This window comes from Physcomitrium patens, chromosome 3 (assembly GCF_059467195.1).
Source record: "Physcomitrium patens ecotype Gransden chromosome 3, ASM5946719v1, whole genome shotgun sequence".
Classification (NCBI taxonomy): domain Eukaryota; kingdom Viridiplantae; phylum Streptophyta; class Bryopsida; order Funariales; family Funariaceae; genus Physcomitrium; species Physcomitrium patens.
The window spans coordinates 7,286,618-7,303,258 of NC_143412.1; the positions used below are offsets into that span (position 1 = coordinate 7,286,618).

The window sequence follows — 16,641 nt, forward strand, 5'->3', positions numbered from 1 at the left end:
CTAAACCATCTAATTTTATTCTTTTCATCATGTGCTTTCTTGTTTTAAAATGATAAAAATATCTAACTTATATCGTTTATTGACATACAAATTTCTTACATTATAACAAGGATACTACTGCTATAGTCTAAACTTAATCTATCTCTAAGAAATCTTTGAATACCATGGATAGATTAGACAACTTTTGTGAATAACAGCAGTTGCTTAATTGTAAAATGACACTCATGCATTTTTTTAATTTTATGTGAAAGAAAAATAAAACTTGGAATGATTGTGAATTCTTCGATTACATTCTTAACATGAAATGAGCTTTGCAACTCCAATTAAAGTTTCATATTGCAATTAGAATGGAAGTAGGCATCACACTTAAAACATGCTTTCATATTTCCTATTTCTTTCATGAACTAGTTCCAAAATTATTACGGACATCCACTAAGGAGATTCTAGAAATATTTGATTAGGTTTTAGAAGATTCTATAAGCTTTTAGAAAGATTTTCAGAATATTTTAGAAGGTTCTAGATAGTTTTTAGAATATTCTATCAAATTTTAGAAAATTCTAAGAGGATTAAGGAAGTTGTTTGAGAAGATTCTCAAGATTGTTTCAACTTTAAGTAATATGGAAACTTCTCAAGAAGCTTCTTAAGATTGCTTCATCTTCAAGCAACATAGAAACTTTTCAAGAAGCTTCCTAATACCTATATATATTGAAGTCGAGGCTAAGGAGTTCCTCCGTTTCAATAATATATCTTTAGGAGTTCTAACTCACTTTTCTTGGTATTGATCTTGTACTCATTTACTTTAATCAAGTTCTTATAAGCTTTCTTGATAAAAGTTTTCCATTCAACTTCTTGTTTGGTCTCCTATATAATGTATCCATGACAAAAATAATTATTATACACTCAAATTTTTCCATTAGCGTGGATTATTATGTTTCAAGCAGCACCATGGTAAATAATTATTTGGACTAGACTTGCGGAACCTAACTATTACTTCAATAGCTTTTTAACCTTTTTCCATTGTAAATATCAAAAAAATCTTTTAATGGGATTAAAATAAAATTCTTGCCCTAAAAAAAGTAAATTTTGAGTAAATTATAATTTAAAATTGACATTTCTTATTATCAAGAGGCAATGAATAATTAGTTGATTAATAAACAACAATAACTTGAAAGGTAGGTTTCACTTGAATGCATTCTTAAGACACTCACAAGCCTAAGCAATGGCTGCCTTTACAGCATGCATTTGAGCAAGAGCATTTGTGAAGAAGTTTTCCCTCTTATCTTGCAGCACATCAAATTCACCAATTATAACTAGAGCCGAGAACATGCCTTTAAATACTTCCATTAGTGTCTTTAATGGAGAAGCACTCGGCTCCTTTCATACACTATAATCCAATGCATACTAATCTCAGAACCACTGTATGACCTGAACATGCATGACCTGAACAGTGAGTGATGGCCCATTATGAAATTCCTTATACAATTTGATATCAAATGATGCATCGATGATTAGGTAGAATAAGCACTAGAAGCAAAGCTTAGGGCCGCCTTGTTCCTTGCATATGATGATCACAACAATGGATATATTGCCACCCATCTTGTCTCCACAAATTGCAAGCTTTGAGCTATCAATACCAATTGCATTCCCGTTTTTTGCAACCCACTTAGTTGTTGCATAGGCTTCTTCAATGGAAATCAGGTACTATACTTCTTGTGAAGAGAAATAACAATGTAGGGTTACTAATGGATAGTGTATAATACAAGTCAAGCTGCAAGGGGCTACTATTGAGTGAGCAAGGAATGGGCTTTTTGATGCAACATGATTCAAGGAACAAGGGAATGGCCTCTCAACCTCTATTCTTTGAGCTGAGAACAAAGATGGATGCTGCAAGGATGCAATGATGGTTAAGATAAGGTGGATCACTTTAATAAAAATTTGGTTTATTTTATCATTCTCCTATATATATTCACATATATATACATGTTGAAAAATATAAAAAGAGACATATAAATGAATATTTATGTAAAATTACATATAGAAGAAATAAATTTTTATTTATAAATAAATCACTAATTTTTTATTTTATGTATTTTTAATAAATATAATTTTAATATAAATTCAAGGAGATTAGATGATAAATTAATAACATAAAGTTTGATGTGGTCAAATGATATTACAATAAATAGAATCTATTAAATACTTCTTAAAATAAGGGTGTTATTAGTGCCACCACAATTCTAGCTATTGATACAATAACTTGTCATCTATCAAATGTCATCATAATTTTTGCTAATACCACCACAAGTTTCTCCAAACTTACACTACATACCATAATACATTTTATGGAATATTAAATCATATATACATAAATAATGTACACATTATCCATTATGGTGTGTCTTAGGAATGTTCTATAAAGTGCATTGTGATATGCAATACAAATTTAGAACAACTTGTGGTAGCATTAGCAACACCCAAAAACATACATTGAGAGATAATATCATAATATTCTATAATATATATATATATATATATATATATTTAAAAATTTAGAAACAAAATAAAATTTAAAATCTACCTTAAAAAAATTCTTTAATAATTTTTGTAATATGTCTTATTAAAGTGATTTTCTAAGAAATATTTTAATAATTTGGCTTACACAACTAATGGAGATTATTTTTGAAAAAAATACTTTTCATATATATATATTTATATAAATTAGTGAAAACTTGTATAATTGAAAATAAAAATAATATAAATAAAATACCTATATATATATATATATATATATATATACATATACAAAAAAAGCTCTACAAAAGGCTTCTATGTTAAATTCTAGTAACATCATCTACCTATATGATTTCATCTTTGCTCTTATATATAGTATATATATATATATATATATATATATCTGTAATTGATGGTATTCTTATTTTTTCTTTAAAATTGATTGGTGAATTTGTCTTTTAGTTGTAAATTACTAAAGATAACAAATACTAGTGCTCTAAAATATTTTATTTTTTGTCTAAAATATATACCATTTATATATAATTATAATTATTTGATAAATTTTTTATAAATTAATTTATTGCCTAAAACATATATATATATATATATATATATATATATATTGCATCACAATCAAAAAATATTATTCATCTTTTAAATGCTATATTAAAATATTTTCTAATTTTAAAATTTCAACAATGCAATGCTATCTCTAAAGCTTTTGAAGTTTTTTTTTTTTTTTTTTTTTTTTCCAAAATTAATTTAAATCAATGATTATACTTCAAAAAATATAATAGAATATTCCATAAAAAAAATCTTATTAGTGTATTTGTTGTAATGCGTTTTTTAGGAGTATATATACATAAAGAATCTTTAAATATATGAAAGTTGATTTTTTCACTCCAAACATTTACTCTAAGAAAAATACATAAGAAATCTCAATGACCATTGTACCTCAAATGTACTTTTGCTTCAAAATTAGACCTTCAAAATATATAAATATATATATATATATATATATATATAAGGGAAAGTTACATACACCCATGCTTTTACTAAGTAGACCTACTCTTGATGAAGAATATGGTAATTGTAATAAATGTGGTTGTTTTTTATTGGTTGCAGATCCAATAATGAAAAAATGAATCTAGACGTTTTTACTTTTCTTTTCTTCTCTTTTTATCATTCATGATGGTTAGGTAAATTCAGTAAAAACTTAAGTCTATTTAACATTCTCATTCATAAATATAAAATATATATAGAATATTTATTTATCCATTCATTTTTGCAATAATGTTTTTAGTATGCATCGAGTCATAGAACGCAGAAGACATTTCCTTATTGCAGTCTCGGGGATTGAAATCACCGACACTAGTCGGTTCCACCCACAAACCCTACACCGGCTCCCACCGGTCGACTGAAGCCTTGGGGGCCGATTGAACGAGGTGTTGTCGAGGCTGCGGGTCTCGTTTTTTGATTTGTGGTTCCCCCCCCCCCCCCCCCCCCTCTGTATCCATTTGAGTGAGATGTGGGTTGTGGGTAATTTCGGAGTGATGGTGAAGGATCGATACTCTAGGGTTTGAGGAGTCCAATCTCAGTTGCCGTTTGAAACTAGTTCTGAAATCGGTCACTAAAGATTCTTCTTATGTTGCTCTAGGACCCAATTTTAACGCTGAGGGCAGTACGCTTCGCGTCACTGCACGTTCATTCGTGGGTTTGGAGGTTTTTGTTACGCTGGGATTCATTTCCTGTGCTGTGGTAGAGATGAGGATGTAGTGGTGGCTGTTTCCGAGGATTTTCTCTTGGCAGATTTCTGCTGAAACGTGCCACACGGTCTGCTAATCATGAATGTAAGTATAGGGTTTTGGATGGATTTGTGATTCGAGTTGGAAAACATGATCAAGTGCAGAGGTTTGTGTACGAAATTGGAGTATATACAGTAATGGCGACACGCGTATATTGAATTGTGTGATTGTAGGGGCTTAGTTGTGGACTGCAGTCACAGTTCTGAGGTGGAGTTTGTACTAACTGTGACCTCTGCTTTGTGTAGAAGCAGTTGAAGCTCAAGGGCAATCTTGAGTCAAGGGATCAGGTCGAGGACAAGCTTAGAGCTAGCAAAGCCGCAAAATTCACCTTCGAATTCATCACACCTGCTTCGGCGAAGCTGAGCTTGTTATCTGTGATTTAGTGTGGGGAGGAACTTGTATTTATTTTTGGCATTGATTCCAGGCGGTTTATGGTTCAGGGCTAGTTTTATATAGCAGTCATGGCAACGTCGTTAAAAGATTATTTGAAAAAGTATCAGTCCGTTGGAGAAGATGACAACAAACAACCTAAGAAGACAAAGAAGAAGCGGAAGGTAGCGCAGGTGAAGGTGCCGGTGGGGCTCGTTATAGTTGACAACGATGCAGCTTGGCAAAAGACCATCGACGAGGACTCGGACGAGCCAGAGGTGGAAGGGATAGACGCTCCGCAAGTGATCGAAGACGTCGAAGTGAAGCGCATGCATCAAATGGAGAGGATAAAGCAGCACCGACCATACATGTCGATTGGGGATGATGGGAGTGGTTGGAGTACAGTAGAAAGAAAGCCTAAGAATGTCGAACTTAAAGGACAGAGAGATGATACATTGCGGCTAGGCTCTCCCGACATATCCCCTCCCAGGAGGAACCCCTCATCCCAGTCACAGGACATCTCTCCTCCAAGGAGAAGGAATTCACGTCCAGGCTCTCCTGATGCTTCACCCCCCAGGAAGCAATCCCAGGTGGAGTCGGAAGACATCTCTCCTCCAAGGAGAAGGAATATGCGTGCAGAGTCTCCTGATGCTTCACCTCCCAGGAAGCGATCCCAGGTGGAGTCGGAAGACATCTCTCCTCCAAGGAGAAGGAATGCGCGTGCAGGGTCTCCTGATACTTCACCTCCCAGGAGGCGATATCAGGTAGAGTCGGAAGACATCTCGCCTCCAAGGAGAAGGAATGCGCGTCCAGGCTCTCCTGATGCCTCACCTCCCAGGAAGCGGACCCAGGTGGAGTCGGAAGACATCTCGCCTCCAAGGAGAAGGAAGGCACGTGCAGACTCACCTGATGCCTCACCTCCAAGAAGACCCCCAGCAAAGTTACGGGATATATCTCCTACTAGGAGGAAAAAGTCACGTGCTGATTTCCAGGATAGTCCTCTTCGGAGGACATCTCGATCACAATCTGAAGATATATCTCCTCCAAGAAAGAAGAAGCCACGAACTGATTCATCTCCTAGACGGAGGGTTGCTGAGCAAGTTCTCAGTCCTAATGTAGGTCGCAAACCAGTAAAAATGACTGATGGCAGGCAAGCAGGGCTAATTACAGATAAAGCAGAGCGTGTTGCTGAACTTGCGAAGAAGAAGCAGGAAGATGCCAGAAGATTGAAGGAAATGGGTGGCGGAGGTCGAGCCGCAGAAACAGTATACCGTGACAAACGTGGTAAACGATTGGAGGGTTTAGAGGAGTTGTTAAGACAGCAACAGGGTGAAGCCAAACCTGAAGTCAAACCTCTTGAGTGGGGGAAAGGGTTAGCACAGAAACGAGAAACTGAAGAGAGACATGCTGAGTTTGAGGCTGAAAAAAACAAGCCATTTGCACGAACTCGTGACGATCCTGAGTATGACAAAATGTTCAAAGAGCGATTACGATGGGGTGATCCTATGGCACACCTTGTCAAAAGGAAGGATCCTGCAGCTGAGTTGGTGGATTTTGGAGCATCAGATGAAATGAAAGAATCAGGTTTTATAATTCCACAGGATATTCCTGCACATAGTTGGCTGAAAAGAGGAGTTGGAGCTCCAATGAATCGGTATGGAATCAAACCAGGACGCCACTGGGATGGTGTAGACCGAAGCACCGGATTCGAAAATCAGATGTTCAAAGCCAAGGCTGAGAAACAAGCTACTGAGATGGAGGCTTACCTTTGGTCTGTTGCAGATATGTAGGTGCATTGTTTAAGCATCCAATGATAATTGTTAAGGAATGAACTTTGTACGACCCGTCTCATTATGTGATCTCACGGGATATGAATTACCCCAGTACATGGCAATTAGCAAGTGCACTGAAGTCCGATCAAGTAAGGCTCTTATCTTGGAAACACATATTTCTGTTCTGTACTTACATGTGCTTTCATCGCTACTGGACGCATCAAAGTTGTTCACTGACATGGTTCTCTTGTCTTGTAAGTAGGTTGTATAACTTATCTTCTTCCTTCTGTTCAGTTTCAATGGAGATGCAGTGTCATTCATTTATATGCCACCCTTGAGTTGAGATGAGGATTTCACACATTGGACCGAGGAGGGGTCCTGGTGAAGATGTGACATGTTTGAGCATATCTGCGACTAGGGCGCTTGCTTATCAGTCTTGGTTAGGGGCGTTGCTAGGGATCAAAGCACGATGTGTGATTCCGTCAGCTTTCATGACTTGTGGCATTATAAATTGCTTGGCTACTGCCATTTTTTTTTGTATATAAGTTAGTAGACAGATAAAAGCTTACATTGCGCTCGTCTAGCCATGTTTGCAAACGAATATCCTGCAGCTTCGTGGAGCAAGAAGAGAAATTGGAAGCTTGTTCTTGTACCATATCAACCCCTGCCATGCTCATATTCTCTGTACATGCTGGACCTGCTAAGTGGGTGCTTACTTCTCTTCACACAAAGCTCCACAATCCATCGACTGAAACTTATATAATTTTATTTCTGGCGTTTTACTGTGATTGCTGTGAGCTCTATGCTCTTCAGAATGTTGACTGAATACTGTTCTTAAATGATGTGTAGTCGCAATGTCGATTCATATCTTGTTTCGAATATTCTTGATCAAGACGTATACAACTGCTTTGAACATGATTGTAGATCTACTGGAATTCAGCTTGGAAGGTTGATAAGTTTAACACACTGCAATTTCTTATTTCGGAAGTAAACTCAACAAATGAGTAATTATCAGCAAAGTTTTATCTTTCAATAAAGGATATTAGGGGTCCTTTGATTGGCTTTGATTGGATTAAGCTAAGCCAATCAAAGTGTCAGGGAGAAGGGAATAAGTCGAAATTCTCAACATTTGTGGATGGTTGAAATTGAGAAGCATTTCTTAGTTTGCATTTTATTTAGAAAAATACATTGATGGGAAACAATATATATATATATATATATATAGTTATATTTACTAGGTATGAATAGTGTTGTTTCCCAAAATTTGTATTAGGCCTCTTTCAAAAGGTGATTTTTGCAAAAATTTGAAAATATATGTCAATAATTGTTTTAAATATCTATTAAAATTCCAAAACATCCAAATTTTAATGATATTCAAAATGTCTAGGCTCCTAAAGAACAACTTTTCTTAAACTGGCAAAGAATTTATAAGGTTTTTAAACCATTGCCTTTTAAAGTAAGCTTTTGGACCTTAAAACTCTTGGTTATGCAAAATTCTTCAACTAATGTCCTAAATTTATATTTGTAGAGTATTAATATTCACAAATACAAATATTAAGTACTTCAATATAATAGTAATTGACATAAGATTCTATATCCTATTATTTAAGATTTCATGTCAATTTTATAATTTATAATATTAAAATAGAAAATAAGTATGACTTCATATTTTTGTAAAATATAGAAAAGTGATATTTTATTTTTTTATAAAATGTATGTGGGTGTATATATATATATATATATATATATGTCTATATATATGTCTATATATATATATGTATTTATTTATTTATATTATAGAATAAATTGGGTACAAAAAAAATAATAGTAATAATAATAAGAGTTTGCTAAGACTACAAGTAGATATTTTGCATTTGTGCGAGATTTTAGCATAGTATTAGTACATTGTTTATCTATTTGTCTTTGGTATTGTCTTTAATTAAAACCACACTGAAGTTAAAGATACTACTACAAAATGGCATTCCTTGTGGTACTTAAACTTCATTATTTTATTCAAAGACGCACAACTTAGAAGTTACCAAAACGTTTTCAAGACTTGCTTTAAAATCATCTTAAATTATGTATCAAATCGATATAAAATTCCTATTATATCTAACTAAGTAGATCCACATAAACTTTTCTTGTACAACCATATCAAAACTCTTATCACAAGGCTTTATATAGGCTCATTCTAGAATAGACTACTATATACAAATAAGTCCTTTCAAATTCAAACCTATTAAAATTAAATTATTTTTTAATAATTTAGTGGTTGGAAAGCATGATAGGACTACTTGACAATCTTTTAGTATCTTCAAACTTAGGAAACATCTAGTGGTGTAGCTAAAAATATGACTACATCCTTGAATCTCAAATATATACATGAAAGCTAGTTCCTCATAATATTAATTGTAAATTTGGCTATTTGTTCCTCTCTCTTCCTTTGCTTTTGTCCTTAGTAAAAATACTTCTAAAAAGTTATAAATTTAGTATTTTTTTTCTTAAAATACCATTAATTATGCCTTATAAGTTCTTTAAGATATATTTTGACAATATACTTTACTAAATTTATTAAAAATAGAAATAATAAAAGTTTTAGCAACATTTTTGCCAAAAGAAGATGTTAATTAATTACTTAATTGTTTTATTTTAATACATTGTAAAGGAGTTATATTCCTCTCAATTTTTGGTGTATTAATTTTAAAAAAATTAATCCATAATTTCTCTCTACATTGTTGTCTTATAACTTTTAACCTTCTTCTTTACATGAAATGGTTCTTAGCATTTTAGAATCAAGAAAATTGAAGATGTTACACTGAGCACTATGTTCAACTTTTTTCTCTTCTTCTTGTAGATGTGTGTCAGGTAATAGCTCCAAAGAATTATGTTACATTGTATTTTAAATACATTCTAAAACGTTACTCAGTAGTCTCTCTATATATATATATATATATATACATACATGTATATTAAATATACACATGAATGGTTTAATTTTAAATAACTGGATAAAATATACAAATATGTAACTATGTACGTAAAACTAAAGGTACAAACATTTTGAAATAACCTGGATTTTGAAGTCCTTCTCATTCACTTGGATCTGAGAAACAGATCATCCTTTTCATTATTTTAACTCAGATGTGTATTTTGCACACTTGAAGTTAATGCTGATAAAATCAAATATGTTCTATATATCTAACATGAATTCATCATAAACTACGGTGCAAATGCAACATGCACTCATCATAATGATTAGATAATGCTAAATAGGGTAAAACAGATGATTCTTAATTTCAGTTTGCTTCGATCGGTCGAATAAGCATTATATTTTACTCTAAATCGCTAAACCAAAGCCCATGAGCAGATTTCCAATGTTCGTATTTTATCACGACTCTAATACAGGAATAAATCTTCAATGCACAATTTCACCAGAGAAAAAGATACATTATCTTTAGACATCAGAGATTATTGAAAATGCTCAAGCACACTAACCTATAGAAAGAGCTCTTGTCGCATAACTCTTCAATGAACTGAATGTGTGTGTTCAGAATAAAAATAAATAAAAAGAGCATACACTCATACACACACACATATGTGTGCATATATATATATATATATATATATATATTTATTTATTTAAATATAAATATATATCCTGTGTGTGAATGATCATTCCACAATTGTTGTAAAAAATGAAGGTGAAACCGAAAATTTGAGAACTCATCGCAGATGACAGAGAGCCCGCAGAGCGAACCTTGCCAGTCACCGACGTATTTCTGAATATATTGTTTTGTACACAGCCGAAGTAAGCAATGACTACCCATGCTGCAAAAGGAAAAGTCATCGATCTAAAGAACATGATTACGAAGCTTAAGATGGGAAAACTGATCTATCCGGCCAGTTATACAAAATAAATCTAAGACAACTAGCTCTGAACAAATCGAGACTGTGAACTCTGTTGCTCAGTCACATTCCCTACCCAAAGATATTCAAACGCAACGTCAAATAGAGGAAAAAGAACTCCTTCGAAATATCGTATAAGAAAGGGTAAACAATGGGAGGCTTTGAGCAGGTTGAATTGCTAAAAATATGAAAGACCCCAGAGTAGGATACCCGACACCTGCTGATGTAAAAACCTGAACTCCGAGGCGAAAGGAAGCCTCGGATTTCGTTGTGCAGGTTTCCTTGTTTGAAAGAATCGATGAATACACTACAAATAGAAAGGATTACTTGTGATCCGTCTTATCTGGCAAGGACGAGGGGGTTGTTCCAAGAGCTGTTGGTGAAGTTCACGTTGTCGCCTGGAACTCCCAAAGAATTCAGGGTGTCACGAAGTTGCTGCACCCGAGATGGGTAGTGAATGATGGCGTCTAACCCTGCAGGTACTTTCTTTTGTTTCGAGCCTTGCCACCTGTGGGAAACAAGATGGTATATATTTAGTCAGTTTGTGATACTAAAGACGCAGATAGATGACACACTCAAAGTAATCTACCAGCAAGAAAGAGACTAGTGCCGTGAACCAGAGCTCAAAAATGGTAGAATTGTACCTGTCAAGGTCTGTGACGGCGACGAGGACTGTTTGAGTCGTGAAATCGGAGCTATTGCAACGAGATTCCGCGCTTCGAAAGTGACGGACGAGGGCGTAATCTTCTCTCCGCGTGTTGTCGAAGTTGACGAACACGATAGAGAAGCCTTCGAGGTCTTGCATGCTCTGCTCGAAGGAATCTAAAGCTTCAGTCTCGTTGCTTGCACAACAAACTTCAAATCCACAGCGCTCGAGCATGAGGCTGAGGGACTTGCGGCCTCGAACGTTAGGATCAACCACCAATGCCCTGACCTGAGTCAAGCTGCGTCCCAAGTTTATTCCGGCGCCACGAATGGTTCCCATGCTCTGCTCACTCTTGCACCAATCTTGAGAACAAATAGATGAGCCTTCAGGCTCTTGAGAGTAGAAAGAGGAGTCTTCAGCCTCGAAAGATGTAGATGTCGCTTGGTCCATGTAGATATCGATAGCATCTCTGACGGAACCGTCGAAGTAGGGAGAGGAGGGCCGCTCCAAGGCTGCCAGAAACATGTCTTCGCTTCCGCAAGGACTGCCGCAACTATTCGGCGACTCCTCTTCCAAGTCCAAGATGCTCATACGATCCATGGCGCAAGCCGTGGAGTCCACGTTAAGAAGTGATTGTTCCATTTGAGGGGGACTAAGAAGCATTATCACACAAACAACCCCACAAACAGCACCCATGCTATCTGTGCGGGCATTAGCCAAAAGCAATGCATTTAGTTCCTTTCTCCACTTGCTCTTCAGGCTCCAAATCTCCTGAGAAGATTCTCGACCTTCACATGCAGCCTTTAATAATTCCTCGCAGCCCCTAAGAAACCGAAATGCCAGCTTTGTTAGAACTAGGAAAAGAAACCCGCTCTGCGAGAGCAATAACCAAGATAAAGGCTGGAAAACTTTGAAGCATGATATCATTTGAGGAAATACAGTAGAGTCTGAGAAAGATACTCACTGGTTGTTAAACAAGGAAGCCGTAAAATTCGGCATGGAGAAAACCTCAGACTCCGTCCAGCCGGTGGCATCGGCAGCGCGACTGGAATAGGAAAGCAAACATTAGCATACGCTTCGAAATGTAGGACAGACCCAATCCTCAAACGTTCTCAATAATTGTTCAAGTTGCAAGCTTAAAATTCTACCAAATTCATTCACGGTTCCCCACAAGAGACTTAGCTAACTTCACCAAGAAGTTAAACATGTGCTCTAAAGTTTTAGTGCTTCCAGGCATTACGGAGTAAACCCTCAATGAGTGTGCATTCGTAGGGGTCAGTGCACACTCTCGAGGATAATCATCATGTTCCTCACAAGAAGCTATTTACAGGTTTCAAAATTCCTGGACCTATCGTCCAAAGAGCTTGACCAAAACGGCGACCCTTGCACGACGTATAACTCGAGAGATTTGGCACACAGACAGTGTGGCGCGGAGGCTGGAGGACTCGCAGAAAAATGCTTAAGAATAAGTGGGTATGACCGAAAGGGGCTCACCTGTTCCAAAAAGTGCAGCGCAGGTTGAGGTCAACTCCGAACATAGGCACAGGGAGCTCGTCGGCGTGCACGAGCGCGTCGGTCATGTCCAGCGCCTTTCTATCACTCCCTGCACGCGGGGAGCGTGAGAGCTCCGCCACAAAGTCCACTGCAGCACGCTTGAAGTCGAGCTCTGGAGCTCCGAACATGGCTGCCAGGCCGCCGACCTTCCTCTGCCCCGTCTCCAGAATCATTTTTAAGCCGCAGTCCGGCCTCAAGACACAATCACTGAAGTCTCCCAAACAGTCTAAGATGTATTGCACGCTACAATTTTCCGACTTCGCCTGTATCCAATTGAGCTGACAATCAACAACTACCAAGCCCGCAATTTAACAATCAACCAACCCTCGCAGCCTCGAATGCAACGGACCCTGACTACGAACTCCACAAAAGGCCGATGTCTGAAATGAGACGACGAGGAAGTATCTAAGTACGCGCAAAGCATGCGCCGGGCACATGCTGCCACGGCAGGATGGGCAAATCAGCAACTTGGTACCGTGGATTCACTCAATCAGTTACAATTTCTTAGTCGAAATTTTTTTTAAAAAATCTGCGGTGAGTTAAAACTGTGTTTGTGTTGTGCAGGATCGTCAACACTTGGATGAAATGATGCATCGCAGCTTGTTTCACAAATCACACGCTCACGATCAGTATTTTTAGAATTCGGCGTAACTTCAATTCTTAAATTGATTTGGACTGTTCTTCTGTCGGAGGCGAATGTCCAAAAATTAAAAGTGATAAAACACGTCACAAAACATACGTTGCGTAATTCTTACTTTCTACAAATATATAATTTTTTGTTGGCATTGATAGCTCCCAAATTTTTCACATTGTCTCAAATACTTTAAAGTCCACAAAAGGAATGTGTAGGAGTGTAAAGTGAAAATATCTTTCTTAAAGTTATTGTCTTAGATATCTTTAGTCGCCAAATGATCTAATATATATATATATATATATATATACATATATAATGATAATTTATTTCATGTTTATTTTTATATTTTTTTAATTTTAATTTTAATTTTTTTTTGTAGATGGGGATAATTTGTTAAAATTTATTTATTCTCATTATAATACATGTTTATACTCCTTTGAATGTTTATGCTCCTTTGAATGTCTATTAGTCCATTTTGTTTTGCCATGCCATTTTCTTTTGCGCAATGTGACTACAACCTTTTCACAATATGTACTTTCACACTAAATTATCCAAACAATGTTTGCTTTTAACCTCTTTTAGTCTATGCTGTAAAATGTTGTGTTTCTTTATGTCTTCAATCCAACATCACAATTTTTAACTATCACTTTTGAGATTTAATATTTATATAAATGAACTATTTTATCATCTGAAAATAAAATATGCCATAAAATCAAATAAATCATAATTGACTTGTTAATTTTTATCTTTGTTTTTAATCTATTTAATCTTCTTTTTATTCTAAAGTGTTTGAAACCTTCTGATTCACAATAGTTCTTTTCTTATTTGTATACATGTATAAGAAGATATGTGTGCTTTATTATTTTTAAACAAGTTGAAGAAAAATATTTGTTGTCATTAATACTTATTTTATTTCATTTTATATATAATACTAAATTTTACAACTATATATATATATATATATATATAATTGTTTAATTAAATAGACGTAATCTATGCTCTTTACACTTAATCAAAAAGAGCATAAAAATATTTTTGACTAGCTTATTTTTCTTATCCACAACTATATATACATATATGCATAATAATAAAACATCATTATTTTTATTTTTTATTTTTTAAAACTTAAATTAAATAATATTTTCGAAATATAAAATTCAACTAATTATTAATACTTGCAATAATTTTAAAAATTAATTACCTTATAGTTTTTTTATGAAATTATTTTAAATTTGAAATAGACATATAAAATTAAAAAACATAAACAATCATTAAATGTATGTAAAATGATTAAATTTAGTATGTATGATAATTTTTATTTTTAATCTAAAGAATTTTTTATTATAAACTTATCATTAAACTTAACAATCTAAATAAGAGATTTATTTTGTAGATGTAGAGATGCATGGCAAGAGGAGGTGTTTATGTAATAAATGAGGTGTATCCACCTATGGATTCTCTTATTATATCATATATGTAGTATTACGATTTTTAAAATTTGATGATATATATATATATATATATATATATATATATAATCTTTATTTTTTATATGTGAATATAATAGATTAATTGTGATATCAATGAATATCTTTTTGTACATTTAAAAATTATACATTAATTTAAATTATATTTTAAAGATATTATAGTATTAATTTTAAATATATATTTTTGAGCTTAATCTTTAATATGTGTCTTCTTAAAATGATTGCAATATAAATTTGACTTAAATATATTTAACACCAAAACACATGCTTTAATTTTATATTTATTTTATGATACATTTTTAATAAAATTAAAATTCCTTAAAATATTTATTATTTACTTCTTTAATCTAACTATGTTTTCAAATGTTATTAAAGTCATTTTTAAAAATCTAAAATAAAAAGAAAAAATAAAAAGAAAAATCTAATGGATTCAATATTTTATATTCTAATTGTAAAATTCTAATGCTATCCAATAGACTCTAACATGTGAATGTATATTTTTGTTTTAGAGAAATAAATGAAGTTGAAAATAAGTCAAAGACACAAATGTTTCAATATCCCCATTGACTATTTTTAGCCTTTTGAGTTGCCCATTGGTTTGTTTGAGAATGTAGATTATTACCTCACCACCATTTTTCTTGTTTTTTATTTTTTATAAATCTGTTCTTAAAAAAACAATGAATAGCTCTTAGAATATTAAAATAGTCAAGGAGGAATACCAATATATCCATATCATAAATTAAGGATCGAAATTCACTGAGTTTTTCAATATGAAAATAAATTTAATATCTACAAGATAAAAAGATAAATATTTGTTATTAAAGTAACAAATTGTATAATTTATTGTCACATATACATACATGGAATAGAACATATGTTGCAACTTCAATATGAATCATTTATTTTTCTTTGCTTTCATATTTTATTACCTGAATCATATTCACCATTGTCTCTCACCAAATTGGAGCAGTTTTATTTTCTGGCTTTTCATCAAATGATAATGTGAAGCATAACTTGAATTTTTTTTGTTAAACATGTCCATTAATCCACAGATCACTGCGACGACAGAATTAAAATTTATGACTCGAAGATTACTATACATGGAAATACACTCCTTAGCAGCTTTCGACATGCTTTCAGAATCATTAGAATCATCCATTTGATCACACAGTATCGCAGACTCTCTAACAAGCCAACTTACAGAACGAAGAGAACACGAAACTCTTAATGACAGACAAACTGGTAGGTTGTTTTAGCAGATGCAGACAGGCAACCAGATGGGCAAAAAGCCGCGCCGGATTTCATGGACTTGATGGGCACAAAGCACCTGCCAAAGTTCGAAGATGTCAGGCAAAACTGCTTTTGTCTAAGAAAGTTGGAACATAAAGCATAGCTAAGTAACGACACTTCGGAGCAGGAACTTGAAGATGACCTCATCGTTTGAGTTTGTCAAAGTCCTGTGATGTGAAGGATGATGCGAACTAAAAAGACCCGTTGCACACATGCAATGCAGCTCCAGGAGCCTCAGAAGACCGGAAACCACCCAGAAGATAAACTTCAAAGTAACAATAGCTGTCATGTCAACAACAGAAAAATAATTCAATAGAATACATACTTCAAGTCACAGTCAGGCTCCACTGTAACATTATCAAAGTGAAAAAAATGAAGCACGCAAACGATGGGAGTGCAATGGACGTGACCTCGAGGTTCACTGCATGTTACGTCTTGCACCAACACGCACTTCATGTGTGGAACATATAGAACAGAAGAGAATTTCCTGCTAGGACCGTTCACTGGACATAAAGAGGAAAGCTATGGCTGGGTAGCAAGATATCATTCAGATCCAGCCACATTGCGAGACAAAACCACATCAAATCACAAAGAAAGTACCAGAATGTACGAAGTCTACCAAGCGAACCAAGTATTTGGTATTCACTAAGCGCTTGACAGTATGAAT

The 16,641-nt window shown here is 34.4% G+C and overlaps 2 protein-coding genes and 1 long non-coding RNA gene across 4 annotated transcripts; 1 reads left to right on the forward strand and 2 right to left on the reverse strand.

Moving 5' to 3' along the window:
- The first annotated feature begins 4,008 nt into the window (after nt 1-4,008).
- Nucleotides 4,009-6,668, forward strand: LOC112280428 (uncharacterized). 2 transcript variants are annotated; one of them, XM_073533072.2, is made up of 2 exons: nt 4,009-4,361; nt 4,562-6,668. In XM_073533072.2, the coding sequence occupies exon 2, from the start codon at nt 4,778-4,780 to the stop codon at nt 6,473-6,475; it is 1,698 nt and encodes a 565-aa protein (XP_073389173.1). In that variant the 5' UTR covers nt 4,009-4,361; nt 4,562-4,777; the 3' UTR covers nt 6,476-6,668. The 2 variants fall into 2 exon arrangements, with proteins under 2 accessions (XP_073389173.1, XP_090104762.1); XM_090248636.1 differs by having other exon boundaries at nt 4,028-4,361; nt 4,568-6,668.
- A 3,503-nt stretch (nt 6,669-10,171) lies between these two features.
- LOC112279336 (uncharacterized) lies at nt 10,172-12,933 on the reverse strand. The gene is made up of 4 exons (XM_024513683.3): nt 12,504-12,933; nt 11,974-12,054; nt 11,008-11,832; nt 10,172-10,871 (listed from the first exon to the last, which is right to left on the reverse strand). Exons 1-4 carry the CDS (start codon nt 12,734-12,736, stop codon nt 10,703-10,705), a joined length of 1,308 nt encoding a protein of 435 aa, XP_024369451.1. The 5' UTR covers nt 12,737-12,933; the 3' UTR covers nt 10,172-10,702.
- A 2,195-nt stretch (nt 12,934-15,128) lies between these two features.
- LOC149989489 (uncharacterized) lies at nt 15,129-16,571 on the reverse strand. The gene is made up of 3 exons (XR_016502046.1): nt 16,385-16,571; nt 16,117-16,256; nt 15,129-16,011 (listed from the first exon to the last, which is right to left on the reverse strand). It is a non-coding gene; the product is annotated as an uncharacterized LOC149989489 (long non-coding RNA).
- Between the last annotated feature and the right edge of the window lie 70 nt (nt 16,572-16,641).

What these genes read in the sequence shown, in the direction of transcription:
- LOC112280428 (XM_073533072.2), top strand. Translation starts at nt 4,778, where the DNA reads ATGGCAACGTCGTTAAAAGATTATTTGAAAAAGTATCAGTCCGTTGGA.
- LOC112279336 (XM_024513683.3), bottom strand. Translation starts at nt 12,736, where the DNA reads ATGATTCTGGAGACGGGGCAGAGGAAGGTCGGCGGCCTGGCAGCCATG. An exon ending in CGCTGCACTTTTTGGAACAG is followed by an intron (nt 12,055 to 12,503) that starts GTGAGCCCCTTT and finishes TTCCTATTCCAG; the next exon opens with TCGCGCTGCCGATGCCACCG. An exon ending in GCTTCCTTGTTTAACAACCA is followed by an intron (nt 11,833 to 11,973) that starts GTGAGTATCTTT and finishes TCGGTTTCTTAG; the next exon opens with GGGCTGCGAGGAATTATTAA.